This window comes from Equus asinus, chromosome 16 (genome assembly GCF_041296235.1).
Source record: "Equus asinus isolate D_3611 breed Donkey chromosome 16, EquAss-T2T_v2, whole genome shotgun sequence".
NCBI classification, from domain to species: domain Eukaryota; kingdom Metazoa; phylum Chordata; class Mammalia; order Perissodactyla; family Equidae; genus Equus; species Equus asinus.
The window spans coordinates 29,159,993-29,175,727 of NC_091805.1; the positions used below are offsets into that span (position 1 = coordinate 29,159,993).

At 50.4% G+C, this 15,735-nt stretch overlaps 1 protein-coding gene across 11 annotated transcripts in view; it reads right to left on the reverse strand.

Annotated features, from left to right (window-relative positions):
* BCAR3 (BCAR3 adaptor protein, NSP family member) overlaps positions 1-15,735 on the reverse strand; it is a 189,776-nt gene that overhangs the window by 20,946 nt on the left and 153,095 nt on the right. For 5 of the 11 annotated variants that reach the window (XM_044749209.2, XM_070486852.1, XM_044749210.2 and 2 more), the window contains 4 exons: positions 9,040-9,168; positions 6,097-6,539; positions 2,898-3,001; positions 1,157-1,800 (listed from right to left, as the gene is read on the reverse strand). In XM_044749209.2, the coding sequence (XP_044605144.1) occupies positions 1,157-1,800; positions 2,898-3,001; positions 6,097-6,539; positions 9,040-9,168 (1,320 nt within the window). Of the gene's footprint in view, positions 1-1,156; positions 1,801-2,897; positions 3,002-3,373; positions 4,072-6,096; positions 6,540-9,039; positions 9,169-15,735 lie in introns of those variants that run through there. The other 6 variants (XM_070486856.1, XM_070486855.1, XM_070486854.1 and 3 more) reach the window with 4 other exon arrangements.

The following is a 15,735-nucleotide window of genomic DNA, read 5'->3' on the forward strand; positions in this document are numbered from 1 at the left end:
GTGGGCAGCCTCCTGTGTCCCCCGCCCCACAAGCCTCAATCAACTGGGGATCTCCCTGGGGAGAGCTCAGTGGCTAGATTTCCTGCCATGATTCATGACCCAGGAAATTTACATAGGAAAACTCAGTTCCTAAATAACCCCTGAGCTTTGCAGCTCATTGACTACACTGTGCCACAAACAAGAAAGGCTTCACATCTCACTGAGGCCTTACCTGCCGCTCAGACGCAGGGGGTCTGTGTCTTTATACTGAGCGGTGGGCTGAGCCTGCCCGAGACACCTGCTTTCTAGAAACATCTCTTCAAAGGATGAAGTTGCTCTGGGGCTACCTATGAACAAAAGCCACCCATATCTAAAAGAAAGGCTTCCTATCAAAAATGATGATGATGTAAACATATATTTATTAAGTCACATGGAAAGACAGTCATGATATGTTGTTCAAGGAAAGACCCCGGGTTTATATAGTACGTATGGACCCGTGCCATTTCTGTAGTAAAGAAACACACATGTGTACAATTATTACACCTCTCTATTTGCAGAGCAAATGTTAACACTGGTGATCACCAGGAAACTGGATTTTGTGTGCTTTTAATTTTTTTCTTTTCTCTTAATCAGTATTTTATAATTTTTCTAAATTGAGCAAGTATTACTTGTAAAAAAAAATCAGGGTCACTTTAAAAATGTTTATTTATCCTAAAGACTATTTTAGTAACAATAAAATAAATATATAATGTACACATGTATAATGTATAATGAAATAAAAATAATCAAGGCTCTGCTACTCCAGAAACTGCATTTTCATCTACAATCTACTCTCCTTTGGACTGGATTTTACCAGTTCTGAGGGGGTTGAGACCAGGGGAGAATTTGAAAATCAGCACCAGATGGGAGAAGGATTCTGCAGCAGCTCCAGACACCAGCAGGGCCGGGACACACGGCCTGGGCAGCAGCCTGCCATCCCTCTGTCCAAGGTGAACTTTATAAGCTTCCTGCCTGTGCATAAGTTGTCCCACCCCTTAAATAAATCCCCACACCCGGTTATCTTCCGTCTTTTCCTGTGAGTAAAAACACTTAAAGGGTAAGGCAGAGGGAGGCCCAGACAGATCCCCTTCCAAACTCTCGAAAGCCAGGACAAAGCCCCGCCCGCCAGGGCACTCACCTTGCAGTCCATGCTCAGCATGTGCTGGGCGATGACCTTAGGCTCGTGGTTGGTGAACAGCTCTTTTGCACGCTTCAGCATTGCTGTCTCCAGGGGCTTGTTCTCAGGAGGAAGGAGCTTAGACTCAAAGTCATTGGGCCTGAACGAGGAGGCAGTCTCCAGGAGTGGTATCACAAACTCCCGCTCGTCCTCCTGGCCCTTGTCCATCTGTGCTGCTGGCGGCTCCCAAGGCCTTGCCCCATCGTCGTCATCAAGGATCAAGTAGTTGGTGCCAGAGTTCCGGGGACCTGGCGCCCCGTTCTGCTTGGCTGTCAGCAGCTCCACATAGCTGTCCTGGGCACAGAAGGGTGGCCTTGCTCCCCTGTCACAGCCTGCGGCAAAGGCTGGGTTCAGTTCACAGTAGTTGGCCTCTGAGTTGAGCCAGGAGGACGGGGTCGGGGGGGCCTTAAGGAAGGGCGCCTTGCAGGGCTTTGGGGGTGGCTTGGGGCACAGCTGGCTGTCTGAGCCCCTCAGAGCCTCCCCCGCCCTCGCATCCGAGGAGACCCTTCGAACTACGGCTGGGCTCAGGGTGGGCTCACTGCCCGTCCTGAAAACGGGTGAGTTTGGGCAGGGGCTGGTGTCCACACCTGGGGGCAGCTTACAGCCTGTGGAAGATGAGAGAGGGTCAGAAAAAGCTCAGCTGTGCGGAGAACACAAGACAAACAAAACTCGAGTGATAGCTGCCCAACCTCAAGTCATGTCCTTGGGTTTCGATTTCCACTCTCAAAAGATAACTCAGTATGACCCCCTGGCACCCAATCTAGAGCAGTCTAGGACATTTCTAGGCTGGCCTCACCCCACTTCTGGAGGACTCTAAATCCCAGTGACTGCCGACAGCTGGGCGGCAATGTCATTTTATGGTCACAGAGGTTATACAGTCAGAACAGGAAAATACACTGGGCCTGGAGGGCGGTGAGCAATCTTATCTCACCCTAAGGAACAGAAGTCTTTAGCCACACAGCTTCAGAGCCCTGAGTCACCCTCAGAGCCAGGGGGATCCTCGCCAGCTTTAAGAGAGAGCTAGAGACACACTGGGAAGGAAGAAGAAGATGACATAGCCCACATAAAGGCAGGTTACGAAGGGGCATCAGGAAAGTCACCTTGTGGTCCCAAGGAAGGTCAGTTATAAAAATAATGAAAAACAGTCCCACGGCCTACCAACATAATTGCTTCCTCAGTTTCCCCACATCCCACACCTTCTCACTCTTCTAGGTCTGAAAGGAGATAGAGAGGAAGAGGGCTTTCTCTGGACAGCTGCTCTACCAGGAGCCCCAGGACTGACTCACCCACCCTTTGCCCTGGGAGGGGACTGAGGAAGCGGGCTCATTCGTCATGAAAACCACCAGTTAGCAAGGAGCTTGGAACCAGAAAACCTGGGTTCACACACTGGTTTAGTCACTGACCAGATGGATGACTCTGGACAAGTCACTTAATCTCTGTGCCTCAGTTTCCTCAGCCTCAAAAAGAGGATAATCATGCCCACCTTGCAGGCTTGTTACGAGGCTTAAGAGCTAGTATACATAAAGCGTCCAGCTCAGTGATTCACACCCGGATACGGTTCTATAAACCCTGCACCCTCCAGCCTGCAGGCACGGAGCCTTATGTTGTTCCCAAATTAGGTGACCAGGTGGAGCAGGGAAAGCAGCCTGAAGGAAATCGGGGCACACGGTCTCCCTCCAACCCCAAAGGCCCAAAGACCTACCAATGGGCAGGTAACTCTCGGACTGGTGGGCTTTGAGGGACAAGGCTCTTCTGTCCTGCATGTGATCCAGGCAGGCTGGCTGGCTACCGCTCTTCTCTTTATTTCTGAAGCAGAAGACAAGTGAGGCAAAAACGGGTCATTAAATCAGAAAACCTTTAGGCAGCATCATGGAAAGTTTTTTAAAAAAAGATTGCTCAGAATGAGAGCGACAGCACACCCCAACAGTAAAGGAATGTCTGCCGGCGGAAGAAATCACTGATGGGGAGAGGAACACGTGATTGCGCCTGGGCTCCAGCCCCCCGGCCTCACCACCAACCCTGTTAGGTCCAACTTCGCCTCCTCTGAGCCTGTCCATCCCGCTGAGCAGCGCAGGGTAAAGGTTTCACCCTCCTCTCAGGAAAATCTGATGAACTGGAATGTGTACTTTTAACTGAGCCCCAAATGACTTACAGACCCAGGAGGAATGACTTGTTTACCTAACATGCATTTTCCGCCATGCCGCACAGGGTCACAGTTAGGAAGGAAGCTGTGGGGCAGTTTCCATCTCAGCGCAAATCTCTGCGTCCCCCAAATCATCCACAGGATGGCCCGGGGAGGCTGTCAGACCCATCCTCCCAGATGCACTGAGTGACCCCGCAGCCAGCCTGCTCGTGCTGAGTTTGGAAAAGGGCTGAGCCTGGTCACCAAGCAGCAAGAGAAGGCCCAGCACAGCCACAGAGGGACAGGCGGACTGGAACGTTCGACACACTAGCTAGCACTCCTCTGTCCCTTGCCAACCCAGACTGGCAATTTCTCTAATTAGCACCAAGGAACAGAATCTCTCTTTTGCTAGAAGAGAAAGCACGCACCCGCCCAGGTGTAATGGACTTTCACGGCCCTCCCACAAGTTTCCATGATAGAAATGGCCAAGTTCCTTCCTACCTTCGCAAGCACCAAAGAAACAAACCAAAAAAAACCCCCAATTCCCAGCAACAGAGAAAGTTCCAGCAACCCCTCAGAGATAAGGCAGGGCAGAAGGCAAATTCCAAAAGGCAATGGCTTCTGCGAAGCGCTATTTAGCAGTGGTCACCGGAGCAGCCAGGCTCCACCGGCCAGAACGCCGCCTGACAGGACGCCCCGCCGCCTGACAGGACGCCCCGTGGCCCCGAGCGCCACCTGTGCCCGCGGCGGCCGTGACGTCAGCGCAGGTGCGGCCGCGAGGGGCGGGGCCTCGGCCATCCTCCCGCGGAGCCCGCCCCACCCCCACGCTTTGACGCTGCTGGGCCACCGCCTGTGGCAAGAGTGACAAGGCTTAGGGAGCTCTGCTTTCAAAGGGCAATCAGAAGAGCGGCTCTGTTAGGCGTGTCTCACTGACTCAGCGACTTTCTCAGTCTTTCTTTCACTTCTTATCTTAAAAAACATTATATTTTAAATCCGGGTTGCTGAGGGCAGACCAGGAGGCCTTCCCCCGCAACACCACAGTTGGCAGGGGCTCCCAGTGTCGCCAAATACGCCCTGGCCCCGTCCCTGTTGGTCAGGTGAGCAGTCAACCCTCACTCCCCAAAAAAACAGAAGAAAAGGAACCCCTTTAATATTTTAAAGGATCTTAAGTGCAACCTTATTACTATGAAAAGGAGAATTTCTAAATATCAGTTCTTGCCTCCGTCCTTGCAACTGCCCTGAGTCCTACATTCTGCCCTCCAGAAAATCATTACTATTATGGTTACTAACACTTACCTAGTATGCGCCTGCCTGTTCTAAGCACTTTGCTTATCTTAAATCATTTAACCCTCACAAGTGCCATCTTTCCAGATGAAGAAGGTGAGCCCCAGAGAGGGTAAGTAGCTTGCCCAGGGTTGACCAGGTCAGTGGTGGACCAGCATTTGGGCCCAGGCAGGCAGGGTCTACAGCCAGACAATGACTAACATCTACCGGAGCTTCCTGGTTGCACATGGCCATAATTTGTTATTACCCACAGCTTGCCGTATTTTGCTTGTGAATTTTTGCAGTCTAGAAATTACAGTTTATGACATTTCCTCCTGGTCCAGAAAGAAAACCTCTGAGTGGAATAAAACAGTTTGGTTTAAGTGTGTAAGCTTAGACGACAGGGAGCCAGAGAAGGGGAGCCGTGTCACGGAGGGGCTGGGGGCTGGCCTATGCCCCGCCACGCCGCCTCTTCTCTGCTTGCCTTTCCTGACACCAGTTAGACAATTGGCACCAGGACTCTCAGCTCCAGGAGGGGCAGGTCCTATACAAACACAGGGCATGGCACTGATAGTCCATGGCAGGTGCCTTAGCTGGGCACCCAGCGCTCTGACCTCTTCTCTCCCCCTTCCCAAGCTTCTGACTGCAGCCCCCAGGCTCTTGACCTCTCCTGTCTTCGGAATCTCATCTGTTCTCACCAAGTCAACCACCCTTTCCATGTGGACCCAGCCTAATTCTAAGCCCTCAGGCCTAACTACCCTCATAAACCCCAAAACTGTTGCTGGACACCAGCCCTCGGCACGCCAACAGCCACATCTCAGATGGTGCAACGGGCCTTTCCTCCAAAGCCTGGCTCGCCCCACTCCTGACTCTCCCTGTCCTCCACCCACATAGCCTGACCCTCCACGATCACTAACTGGTCTTCCTGCTCCTCTCTTCCTCACCCCTCTTGGGCATTGCTATCCCATTTTATTCTTAGGACACCCCGTCCACCATGTCGAGTCTTTGAGGCCCCCTCAAACCCCCCAGCCTGGCGTGAAGGCCTCCAAGATCTGGCACGGTCACCTCCCTAAACCTACCCCTGCCAGCCCCTTACATGGACCCTTTGCTCCAGCGCCACCAACTTACTCACTCCAAACAACCCTTGCCCCTTTCTATCTGTACATTTATGCTCAAGCTGACCCCCTTGGAACACCGTCCCCTGTCTCCCCTGTGCAGCCTCTGTCCAGATTGTCCCCAGCCCTCAGACCAACCGGAAGCCCACCTCCTTCACAAAGTCTCTCCGGGTCAGCCCTCCGCTTCCTCAGCAACTGCATCATTTATTTTTGGCCTCAACTCAGTTGGGAACTAATCACGCACTTCCTCATGCCTGCTCTCCCAGCAACCCTTGGCATTCTTCTGAACTTCTTTCATCGTTCCCCTCTTCCAAGGTGAGCTCCTGTCTGCCTAACTCAGCCTGGGCACGTCTGGAGTGCCCCTCACGGTCGCAACACCACCTGATGAGGCCCCGACCCACCTGAGGAGGTTTCCCCTGGTCAAGCTCTGCTCTCGGGCCTGGATGCCGCCCGTGGTGAAGCTCAGCCTCTTGGCCACATCCGGCCTTCCCTCGGTGAGGTCGGCCTCCCGGACCCAGCCTGGGGACGTGCCGTAGCGCTCCTCCAGGCACCGCAGGGGTACCGTCCTGTTGATGGGCTGGAAGATGATGGCTCCGCTCTGCTGGGAGATGGGCCGGCGGTTGCCCACGTAGCAGCGCACTAGGCCGGGAATGGAGTCGAAGCTCTCCATCTCAAACTGGTACTGCACGCGGCTGTAGGCCTCGCTGAGCCGCAGCACCGTCCGCTGGATCTTGAAGTGCTGAGCGAGGTTCTTCCACTGACAGGTCAGGACAAAGTTTCCAGGGCTGGACAGAGAGTCTCGAACCAGGAAGTCGCCATCTCGCTGCACAAGGCTTTCTGACACCTTTGGGACAAAATGGTGAGTGAGGCCTCAGAGAGGCAAGCTTACACTCCTTTTAAAAGGGGCACTGCTCCCCGCTCCTTTGGGCCACAGAAGACAATGCTATTATGTCTTCTCTTCCTCAGTCAGCTCTTTATTTTTTCAGATGTCAGATTCTGAGAGGATCCATTCATTCATTTAAGAACTATTTGCTGACCACCTACTATGTGCCAAGGACTCTTGTGGGCACTGGGTTTACAGCAGTGAATAAAGCAGTCTAGAGTCCCCACTGTCATCGAGCTTCTATTTTAGTGAGGATAAATAAGCAACAGGTATGGTATTTCAGATGTTGTAAAGGAAAAAGTAGATCAGGAAGGGAGATAAGAAGTCCTCAGGAGGGGATGAGGGTTGTCCTTTTAAATGGGGTGGTCAGGAGGGTGTCATGAGAAGATGACATTTATGCAGACCTGAAGGATGTAAAGCAACAGAAAATTATAAATAAGAAAATTCATGTCTGGCTGGTCTGATGCCCGCCCCCAAGAGGTGGAGGAGGGTGTCTGTTGTCATCTGTGAGTCATCCTCAGACCCCTCTCCTAAGACGCCCCTCTCAAGGCCTGTTCAGTGGGGCGGTGGGGTCCATACGCAGGTGGAGGCAAGGGGAATGAGAGACTCGATGTGGGTTCTGGGCACATAGAGTACTCGGGGGAGGAGCTGGAACAAAGTCAGGCCTGGGTCCCTCATCCCACAGAGTTATTGGGAGGATTACATATTTGTATAGATAATATACACAAAGCACTAGTACAGTACCTGGAACACAGTAGATGCTTAAAAATTGTTAACTATGAGGATGCTGATGTTTATAGCAAAGGGAGAATTTATATCCTGTTGTAGCACAATCATTCCGATAGCCAGACTGCCTGGGTTTGCATTCTGGCTCTGCTGTGTGACTTTGGACAAGTTGTTATGTAATCTCTCTGTGGCTCAGTTATGTCATCTGTAAAATGGGGATAATACAGCCTACAGAAAAGCTGTGAAGACGAAAAGGAGTAGAGTGTTGGCTCTGACTGTGGTTGTTATTGTTGCAGTGTTCAGACGTACAATCTGGAATGTGGTGCAGCTGAAAATTTACCTCATGGCAAGCGGGAAACCAACTTTTGATCATGATAAGGGAAGGATGGTGGCAACAGGCATCAGTTTCATAAACTTTGACAATTTTTCCAGGACATTCCAACCTTTGATCAGTTAGCTTAGAATAGTATGCTACCATTGTTACTTTAAAATTGCATCTTCGCCTTAAAAATATTTTCACACAGACATCCCGTTTCTTGGAATTGAGCCTGAGGAAATAATTATAGTTATGAACATGGTAGTTATCTTAGATGATATTGGTGAGAATGCCCCAAAAATCGCAGCGCAGCACACAATGGACATCCATACAACGTAGGGTGGTGCAGAAGGAGATTTTAGAGCAGGAGAAAATTCTCAGGGTATGCTGTTAAGTGAAGAAAGTGGGCTGCAAAAGAGTATATTCAGTATTATCTCATACTTGATTTAGAAAAGTCTTGGAGGATTTACATCAAAATGTTCAGAGAGGTTACCTCTAGGAGGGAGAATTATGAGTGAGAGTTTAATTTTTTTCTTTTTGCTCTCTGTATTTTCTACAATTTTAAACTAGAAAAAGAGTTAGAATAAGGATTATTTCCTTGATAGCATTAAGAAATCTGCTACATTAAAAAAATAATTCACAACAAGATGCCCTTCCCCCCACCGCACCCTTTTTCGTCCTATGTCCTGGGTGAATGACTGGCCAGATCAGGTTACAATAAAAACCCAAGGGGAGTTCTACGCCTCAATTCTGTACTTACTTTATTTTTCAACTTCTATACTATTAAATAAAAAACATTATTCACGGTTATCACCCAAAAGACAATCACACAAAGTACATTCTAGGCTGTGAGTCTGTGGTCACTGGTGTAATTTCTCCTCTTGCTATCTCCAGGCCAGGGGACCGGGGAGGGGAAGGATGGAGAGGGAATCATTGCTGGCCCCACTAGGCCACAGGTGGCCTCGTTGCTCTGTTGCACCCACCCGAAGATACCCTTTCTTCACCTATTAAGCCACTGCCTTAACAAGGAAGCAGGTTCCAAAGGACATGAGGCTGTAGGCAGCCGGCCAAGAGTTCAATTATCTGAACCACAGCCCGGCCTCCTACTTCTTCAGGTTCCCACCCTGTGGCTGCTGCCTCCTGCCCACTCGGTGTTTGCTGACCACAGGAACATCTGCTTTTCCTTCATCATTTACTGGGCATATGGAGATGTACTTTGGATTCTTGACCTCGGCTCTTCCCAAGGTCTCCTTAGAGATGGGCCCAAGTTAAGTCATCATAGACCACTTTATAGTATTTGTTTTTAGCTAAACTGGAGCTGGCTCCTGTGTGGCCTTGGAGTGTGACCCTGCAGGGTCATCACTCTGGGCGTTGTCTGAGAACCGCAGGGCCTGCGCCGGCAGGGAGGACGGCAGGTACCTGTCGGGGGATGCGGCCGTGGTACCAGGCGTGGCTGCGCAGGTCCTCGCTGCTCAGCAGCAGCTCCTCCTCCAGCTCCTTCTTCAGCCTCTCGGGGGTCCTGTCCATGACGTGCCTCTCCTTGGAGAACTGCAACACAGGGTCAACAGTGACCTCCTGCCCTACTCGGGCCGGCGGGGCCAGGCCAGCCAGCTGGAGATGACCCCCCACCTGTAGTTGGCTGCTTTGCTGATCAGACCAGTATATGCCAAAAGCGCTGTTTAGGTAGGGGAGCCTGGATAATGGTTACAATTAGCTGTGACCTTTCAGTTCTCTGGCTCCAAGTGTGTAATAAAATTTTCCCCTGCACATGGGGACTATGATAAGAGAGCCAGTCAAGCTGTTTCTTGTATCAATCTACTCAGGGGGCAGTTAAAAACATGGGGAGCTGGGCATGGGTGCCAGAGACAGATGGGTGGGGCATGAGGGACACCTAGACAGCCAAAGAGCTTCCTCATTCTCCTCAGAACTGTCCTAACAGGGAGCTGGAAAGGGCAGCAGTCCCTGACAGGCCCTGGGCCTGGGCCCGTAGAACACTGCTGTCCCCAGGCAGGTACTGATGGCGCTGGCTTCTTTGCTACTGGCAAACTCCAGTTCAGGAATTCAGTTAGCCTGTAGAAACTCTTCGAGCAACTGGATAGGGTAATCTTATGTCTCTTGAATCTAAGAACAGAAGTCTAAGTTTGTATTTTGTGTCTTTTTAATTTCATTTTTCTAATATTTCATTTTTATGACAGGTTGGAAATTGAAACTTAAAAAACTGGTCCCTCACCTCAGACAGTTTGAGCATCAGGGACCTGGGGTCATCGCACAGCGGCAAGGGCAGGCGTTCTGGGTGGGCAACACTGGCTCCAGGTTTAATTTAGAACACACGCCCACTTAAATCATGGGAACTGAACTTGGACACCTGCCTGGTTCCCAGCAAAACCAGGCTCAGGGACAGCTGGCTGAAGGTCAAGTGAGCAGGAAAAGGCCACGTCCTTATGTTTTCTCAACTTCCCCAGCTTGGACTCAAAAAGCCCATTGGAACCACCACACTACCATCCTCATTACACTGCTCTGCACCTTAGCAAAGCAAGAGCCCCAGATCCTCTCCACTCAAGAAAAAGAAAACAGCCTTGGGGTTTTACAGCTGGATTCTTACACTCGAGTCATTCTGGACATGTTGGCCCATGAGGGCAATGGCTGGAGAATGACTCCGGGCCACTTTCAAGGTGGGGCTCTGGCTTACTGTTTACTCTTCCCCGCTCCTCTTCCCCACCACTCTTCTCACAGCAGGCCCTCCGGAGTGTTTGATGAGCTGAATTCCTATCAAAGAGATGCTGATGTTGGTTGCCCAAGATGCCGGCAGGCATTAGCAGTGATGTTTGACACTGTCTGCTCCCATCGTTAATTATGTACAGGTACATCTGAAGACAGCGCAGTGGAAAGACTTGCGTATAGAATGTAGATTGTCAACTGGGCCACATTTACTGCTTGTTTATTGTCTGTCTTGCCTCCCCCTAGATTGTAAGTTTCAGGAGTACAGAAACCCATCTGCCTTCTTCCCCACTGCCCTCAGGCAATGCCTGAAGGTATCAGACGCTCTGTTTTCACTGAATGTACAAATACTCCGAGATGAGGAACATCTGTGACTTTTCTTAGTTATGGAGGTTCTCCTCTTCTCTCTCCAATTATTTGAAGCCCTATTTTAGGTGGGCATGTTGCCACCCAGATAAAGGATGACATTCCTTAATCTCCCTCTCTTACAGGAAGATGTGGCCACATGACTGGCCACAAGCTCTGGCCAAAGAAGGGTAAACTGCAGTGTCGGTGGGACTTCTAAGCTGAGATGTGATGGCTGGAGCTGCAACACCGTCCTGGACCATGAAGAGGAAGCCACACCCTAGGAATGGGGGAGCAGAAGACCGGAACGAGCCCAGGTCCCTCCTAACTGTGAGGCCAACACACCAGCCCCGGATTGCCAGCCTCCAGGTCTTCCATGTGATCTTCTGATCTTGTTTAAGCCTGTTATTTTGAGTGTTCCTGCCAGTGGCAGCTGAACTAAATCCTGAGGATACCGTGACCAGGGCCCCTATTTAGCCTCCTCAATGGTTAGTCTGTATGCCTAGCCTAAAGCCCTTGTGCTGCGCCCTGAGCCGGCTTCTTGGTCTGAGCTCCGAAGACGCAGAGAGCAGCAGGTCCTATCCTCTGTGTATCCTCCCAATGAAACTGTACTCACCCAGATGCCAAATGCTATTCCCGTATTTGTCTTTGCATTCTCCTTCCTTCTGATGCCAACTACCTAGGCCACTCCCCACCACTCCACCCTCTCTCTCTTCCTCAGCATCTCTCATAAACAGTAAGGTTTCTTAGCATTTTTATATGCAACAATCTTTTACTCTAGGTTTTGAGATAATAATGTTTTACACTTGCTACCAAAAAATATAAAATCAGCTATCTTGTTACTTCTGTCCTAACTCCTTAGAGGAAAATCCACAATGATTGTTCTCTCCCCCTGCAGACTTGGGAGATGAGGCACTACAGGGCAGTGCCCAGGGAGGAGAGGAAAGGAGATCAGTAAGATGGACCCTCCCAAATAAGATGGAGTGGAAGACCAGACTTCAAAGAATACGCCCTTAAGCTCTTGCATAATTTGTGAAAAGTTAGGAGGCCACACAATTGCCTAGACTTGTATTTGAAAAGGGGAGGAGGGGAAGACAAAGGGAGGGAGTGAAGAGCGAGAGGGGTTGCGGAGGGAGAGGGACGGAGGAGGGAAGAAGGAAGGGAGCCGGCTCCAGAGTGAGCGGGCAACTGCAAAGGGCTCTTCATTTCCAGCCAGGGAGGGCTCCACCATGTTAAAAGGAGTCAGGTTGGCAGCTGGGAGCTTCTGCCTCAGCAGATGATGTGGGCAGTGTCTCCCAGACAACTGAAAAGGCAATTCAAAAGTCACCCACATGTCGTCACCCTCAGGATTAAATAGTACTTATTTTGGCAGTGGATGCTTGATTAAATAGTGGTTATTTTGGGGTGCATACCTTCTAGAATTTTCACTTACTGTTTTAATCACATATATTAATACAACCTTTATTTTTCCAAAGTGCCTATATTTTTAAAACCTTGACCTTGCCGGCTATGATTCTGCCGCTATAGAGAAGTACTTTGATGGGCTATCGACCCCATGGTTGGTGAGGGTTGACTGCATAAGAAAATTTGGCAAAATGTATCCATTTGCATCTTTGGGAGCACTGTGATTGATAGCTGTGCTCCTTGGGGACCAGGAATGGGACAGGTCAGATGTGACTGCGACATTTGGCAGAATTCTGTTGGCTTCCCCCAAACAACCAAACTTTTACTAACAGTGTGCCCTTCCACTTAACTGCTGCCATCTGGGAGGGATTTGAATTTTCCCCGAAATGCAGCCATTTCAGTCAGGGCCTAGGCTAGTTCTGGGGTCTCGGGCTACAAAGTAGATTCTAGTGACTTAAGGAAACATGCCAGTACCTCAGCAATGGTGGTATCTCATTTGTGTGGCCAAATTCTGATTGATTCTACTAATGCCCTACGACTCCTCCCGCCCTGCCTGAGACCACATCCTGAGGAAAAGATAGAAGAGAGAAGTTCTAAATCACACACTGTTCACGTGCACTGTTACTTTATGCATACTCCAGAATTAAGCATGAGAAGAGACGGAATCAGGGCAGGTCCCCACACTCCCACAGCTTCCAGTCTTGGGAAAATAAAGAGGAACCAAGAACATGATGCAAATCCCTTCCCGTTCCTGTGGCCTTTTCTCCTAGCCCCTACTTTCCAGCTCTCTCACACGTGTCTCTGCAGATCTTCCGAATCCAGCTGCCTCAAAGACTGGCTGGACCTAAGTCATTCTCAATTCCTCTGTCGGCGTGGCACGGCAGGCATCTGGGACAGGGCATCGTGGCACCCCAGAGCAAGTATAATAGAGCTCTGCTCTCTCAGACAGTTTACCCAGAGTGGAAATCAGTAGTCACTGGCCCTTTGCATTTTATGTTCCTCAACTGCCAGACAGAGAGAGACAGCAAGAAAACTTGGGAATAATCAACCTCTCACACAAATGTTATAAATGTTAATAATGACCACATTACATTATAGTAACACAACTTTTTCCCCAAGCTCAAATTCTCTAACTATTCGCCCCTGAATTTGCACTTCACTCCTAGAGGGCAAGTCTGGTTCCGTGTTTCCTGAGCTCCTCATCTTGAGGGAGGAGGCGGCAGCGGGCAGGCTGGAGACACAGCTGGGCTTCGCTGCACCAGCATGGGCTCCGCTGCACCAGCATGGGCTCCGGCCGGCCATCCTGAGCTCCACCCCACATAGCAGCTGGGGCACAATCTCCGGAGGAAGGGGAGCTGCTAGGCTTTGGATCAAGAACATTCTGCCCACAGGCCTTGCCAGGTTCATCTCAGGGACCAGATCCACCACAGCCACCATGAGAGGAAGATGCAGGCAGGACCCATTTCTCTTACTCCTAGGCTCGCCTAAATTTGATTCACCAGAAGTTTGGGAGTGGTTCATTTTTGGGGGTGGTGGGGTGTAAGAAAAAGTGCTATGTACGTAAATTAAGTAATAAGTATATATTGAGCAGGAAGGAAAGGAAGAAAGGGAGGGAGGGAGAGAGAGTTAGTAACTACCATGTCATGGTGACCAACTCACATGGCTCCACTTCGAAAACTTCATCTTGGTCCCAGTCATTAGTTCTGGCCTCTGAGATGAGAAGTAGGTAAACTGATAACTAGAGTAGATGCAAGGGTTAGATGAGGCCCACATTTGTCCAACCAAACTGAAGTTTACTCAGTAAATTCATAAGTTACTCTAATTGCTGCTTTTCATGGAAATCTGAGTCTAGCTACATCTTTCCTATCACCAGCATTTTAATAACCCTGATGTCAACAGATGCTACAGCACAGTGTTTAAGAGCATGGCCAACCTGTCCCCTCCATCCACAGGCCACTGTGGCACCAACGGGCTGTGTGACCTTGGGCAAGTGACTTTACCTCTCTGGAGAGCCTCAGGCTCCTGGTCTGCAAAATGGGGCTAATGAATGTGATGAGATGTTAATAAGGATGAAATGGATCAGCATCTGTAAAGCATGTACAATATACCCTGGGACATAGACAGCACTAATTGTTAACTGTTATTATGGTCTTATATCAGAATGCTACTCATCTGGTTATATAAAATAAATAGTTCCCATTTGAGGTATTCACGGTCTGGTGCACGGAGGCATGGGGGGGGGGGCGGTAGCGTCAGTGTTTGCGAGGGAAGCAGTTAAGGAAAGCAGCCTGGAGCTTGGATGACTGCCTGCCAGCTGCCTCACACCGGTTTCTTCAATCCTTTCAAGAAACCTCGCTGCCCGCCGGCCCCAGCACTTCTGGTCCAGTTACACAGCCAGGACCAGCCCTAGCTTGCTGAGGCTGGCTCTGAAAATCATACACGTCACTCTGAATCTGGAATGAACATCTCTGCAGCCCAGCAAGTCTGGTCTTGACAGGCCGGAATAGCCGGAGCCCAGGAGATGGTCGGAAAACACATTCTGGAGGCGCAGAGCCAGCTCCACAGACGTGCCAGGAACCTCGAGTAACATGGAAACTCACATTTCAACGGTTCTCGGAGGCAGAAAAAGCTGTTCCAGCCAGGGAGGGATGGAGCTGGGGCACATCTTGCAAGGGCTGCATGATATTAGAGCCTGCATTTCAAATCAGGCACAACAATGGCACCCCCTCTGCAGGAGGGTGGGTTCCTAAGTCCAGGATGAGGGACAGCGATCTGTGGGAAAGGCCCTGAGAAGGCTTCGGATGCTCATTTGCATGTAGGAGACAGTTGAGAGGATTAGAAAAAGATGTCAACTGCATTATAATTAATATTTAGTTTACTCTGTCCCTGCTTGTGAGAGAAGCTTCCAGTTCCCATAGAATATTAAAATGTGCAAATCACCAGGAAAAACCCCGTCCCCAGGCCCAGGAGCTGAGGGTGGGGAAAGACTGCAGAGGCCCAAGAGGCGCCATATCAGGGCCACCGACAGTCATGACCAAGCAATTTGGCAACCCTGAGGCTGCTAGCAGGGGCTGACGGCCCTGGGCCCTCCCCTCACAGGGCACAGTGTCCTGGAAGACCACACACAGAGAAACAGTTTAACACATCCCTGAGCTCTGGGACCCAGTGCCTGGATCTCATCCCTGCCCCTCCAGCTCTGCGGCCTGGGCAAGTGACTCCACCTCTTTGTCCTTTGGTTTTGCTCCTGGGTCAAAATGATAAAAGTCACTGTGGCCCCATCTAGGGTAGAGAGGAGGAGGGAAAGGATGGGGAATCAAGGTTGGGCCTTGTGGACAAAAACTTGAGAACAGGAAGGGTATGCTGGGCATTTGAGCTAAGCAGCTGGGCTTGGTCAGAAGTTCTGGTTGGGGAGGAGAGGGGTGAAGCAGACAGAGGTTTTACACACACACACCCCCTCTGCACCCCCTCCACCGCCCAGGAGAACTCCTTTTTTTTCTCCGAGCCTGTGGTTCAGACCCCACCTTCCTGGCCATCACCACTGACCCGGGTAAAGGCCCGTGACCCAAGCTGGCCCAATCAGAGTTCTTCCTGGGATTTTTCTAAGTGGAACTGAGTGAAGAAGGCTCTACCCACTCTGGTGAAAATGTC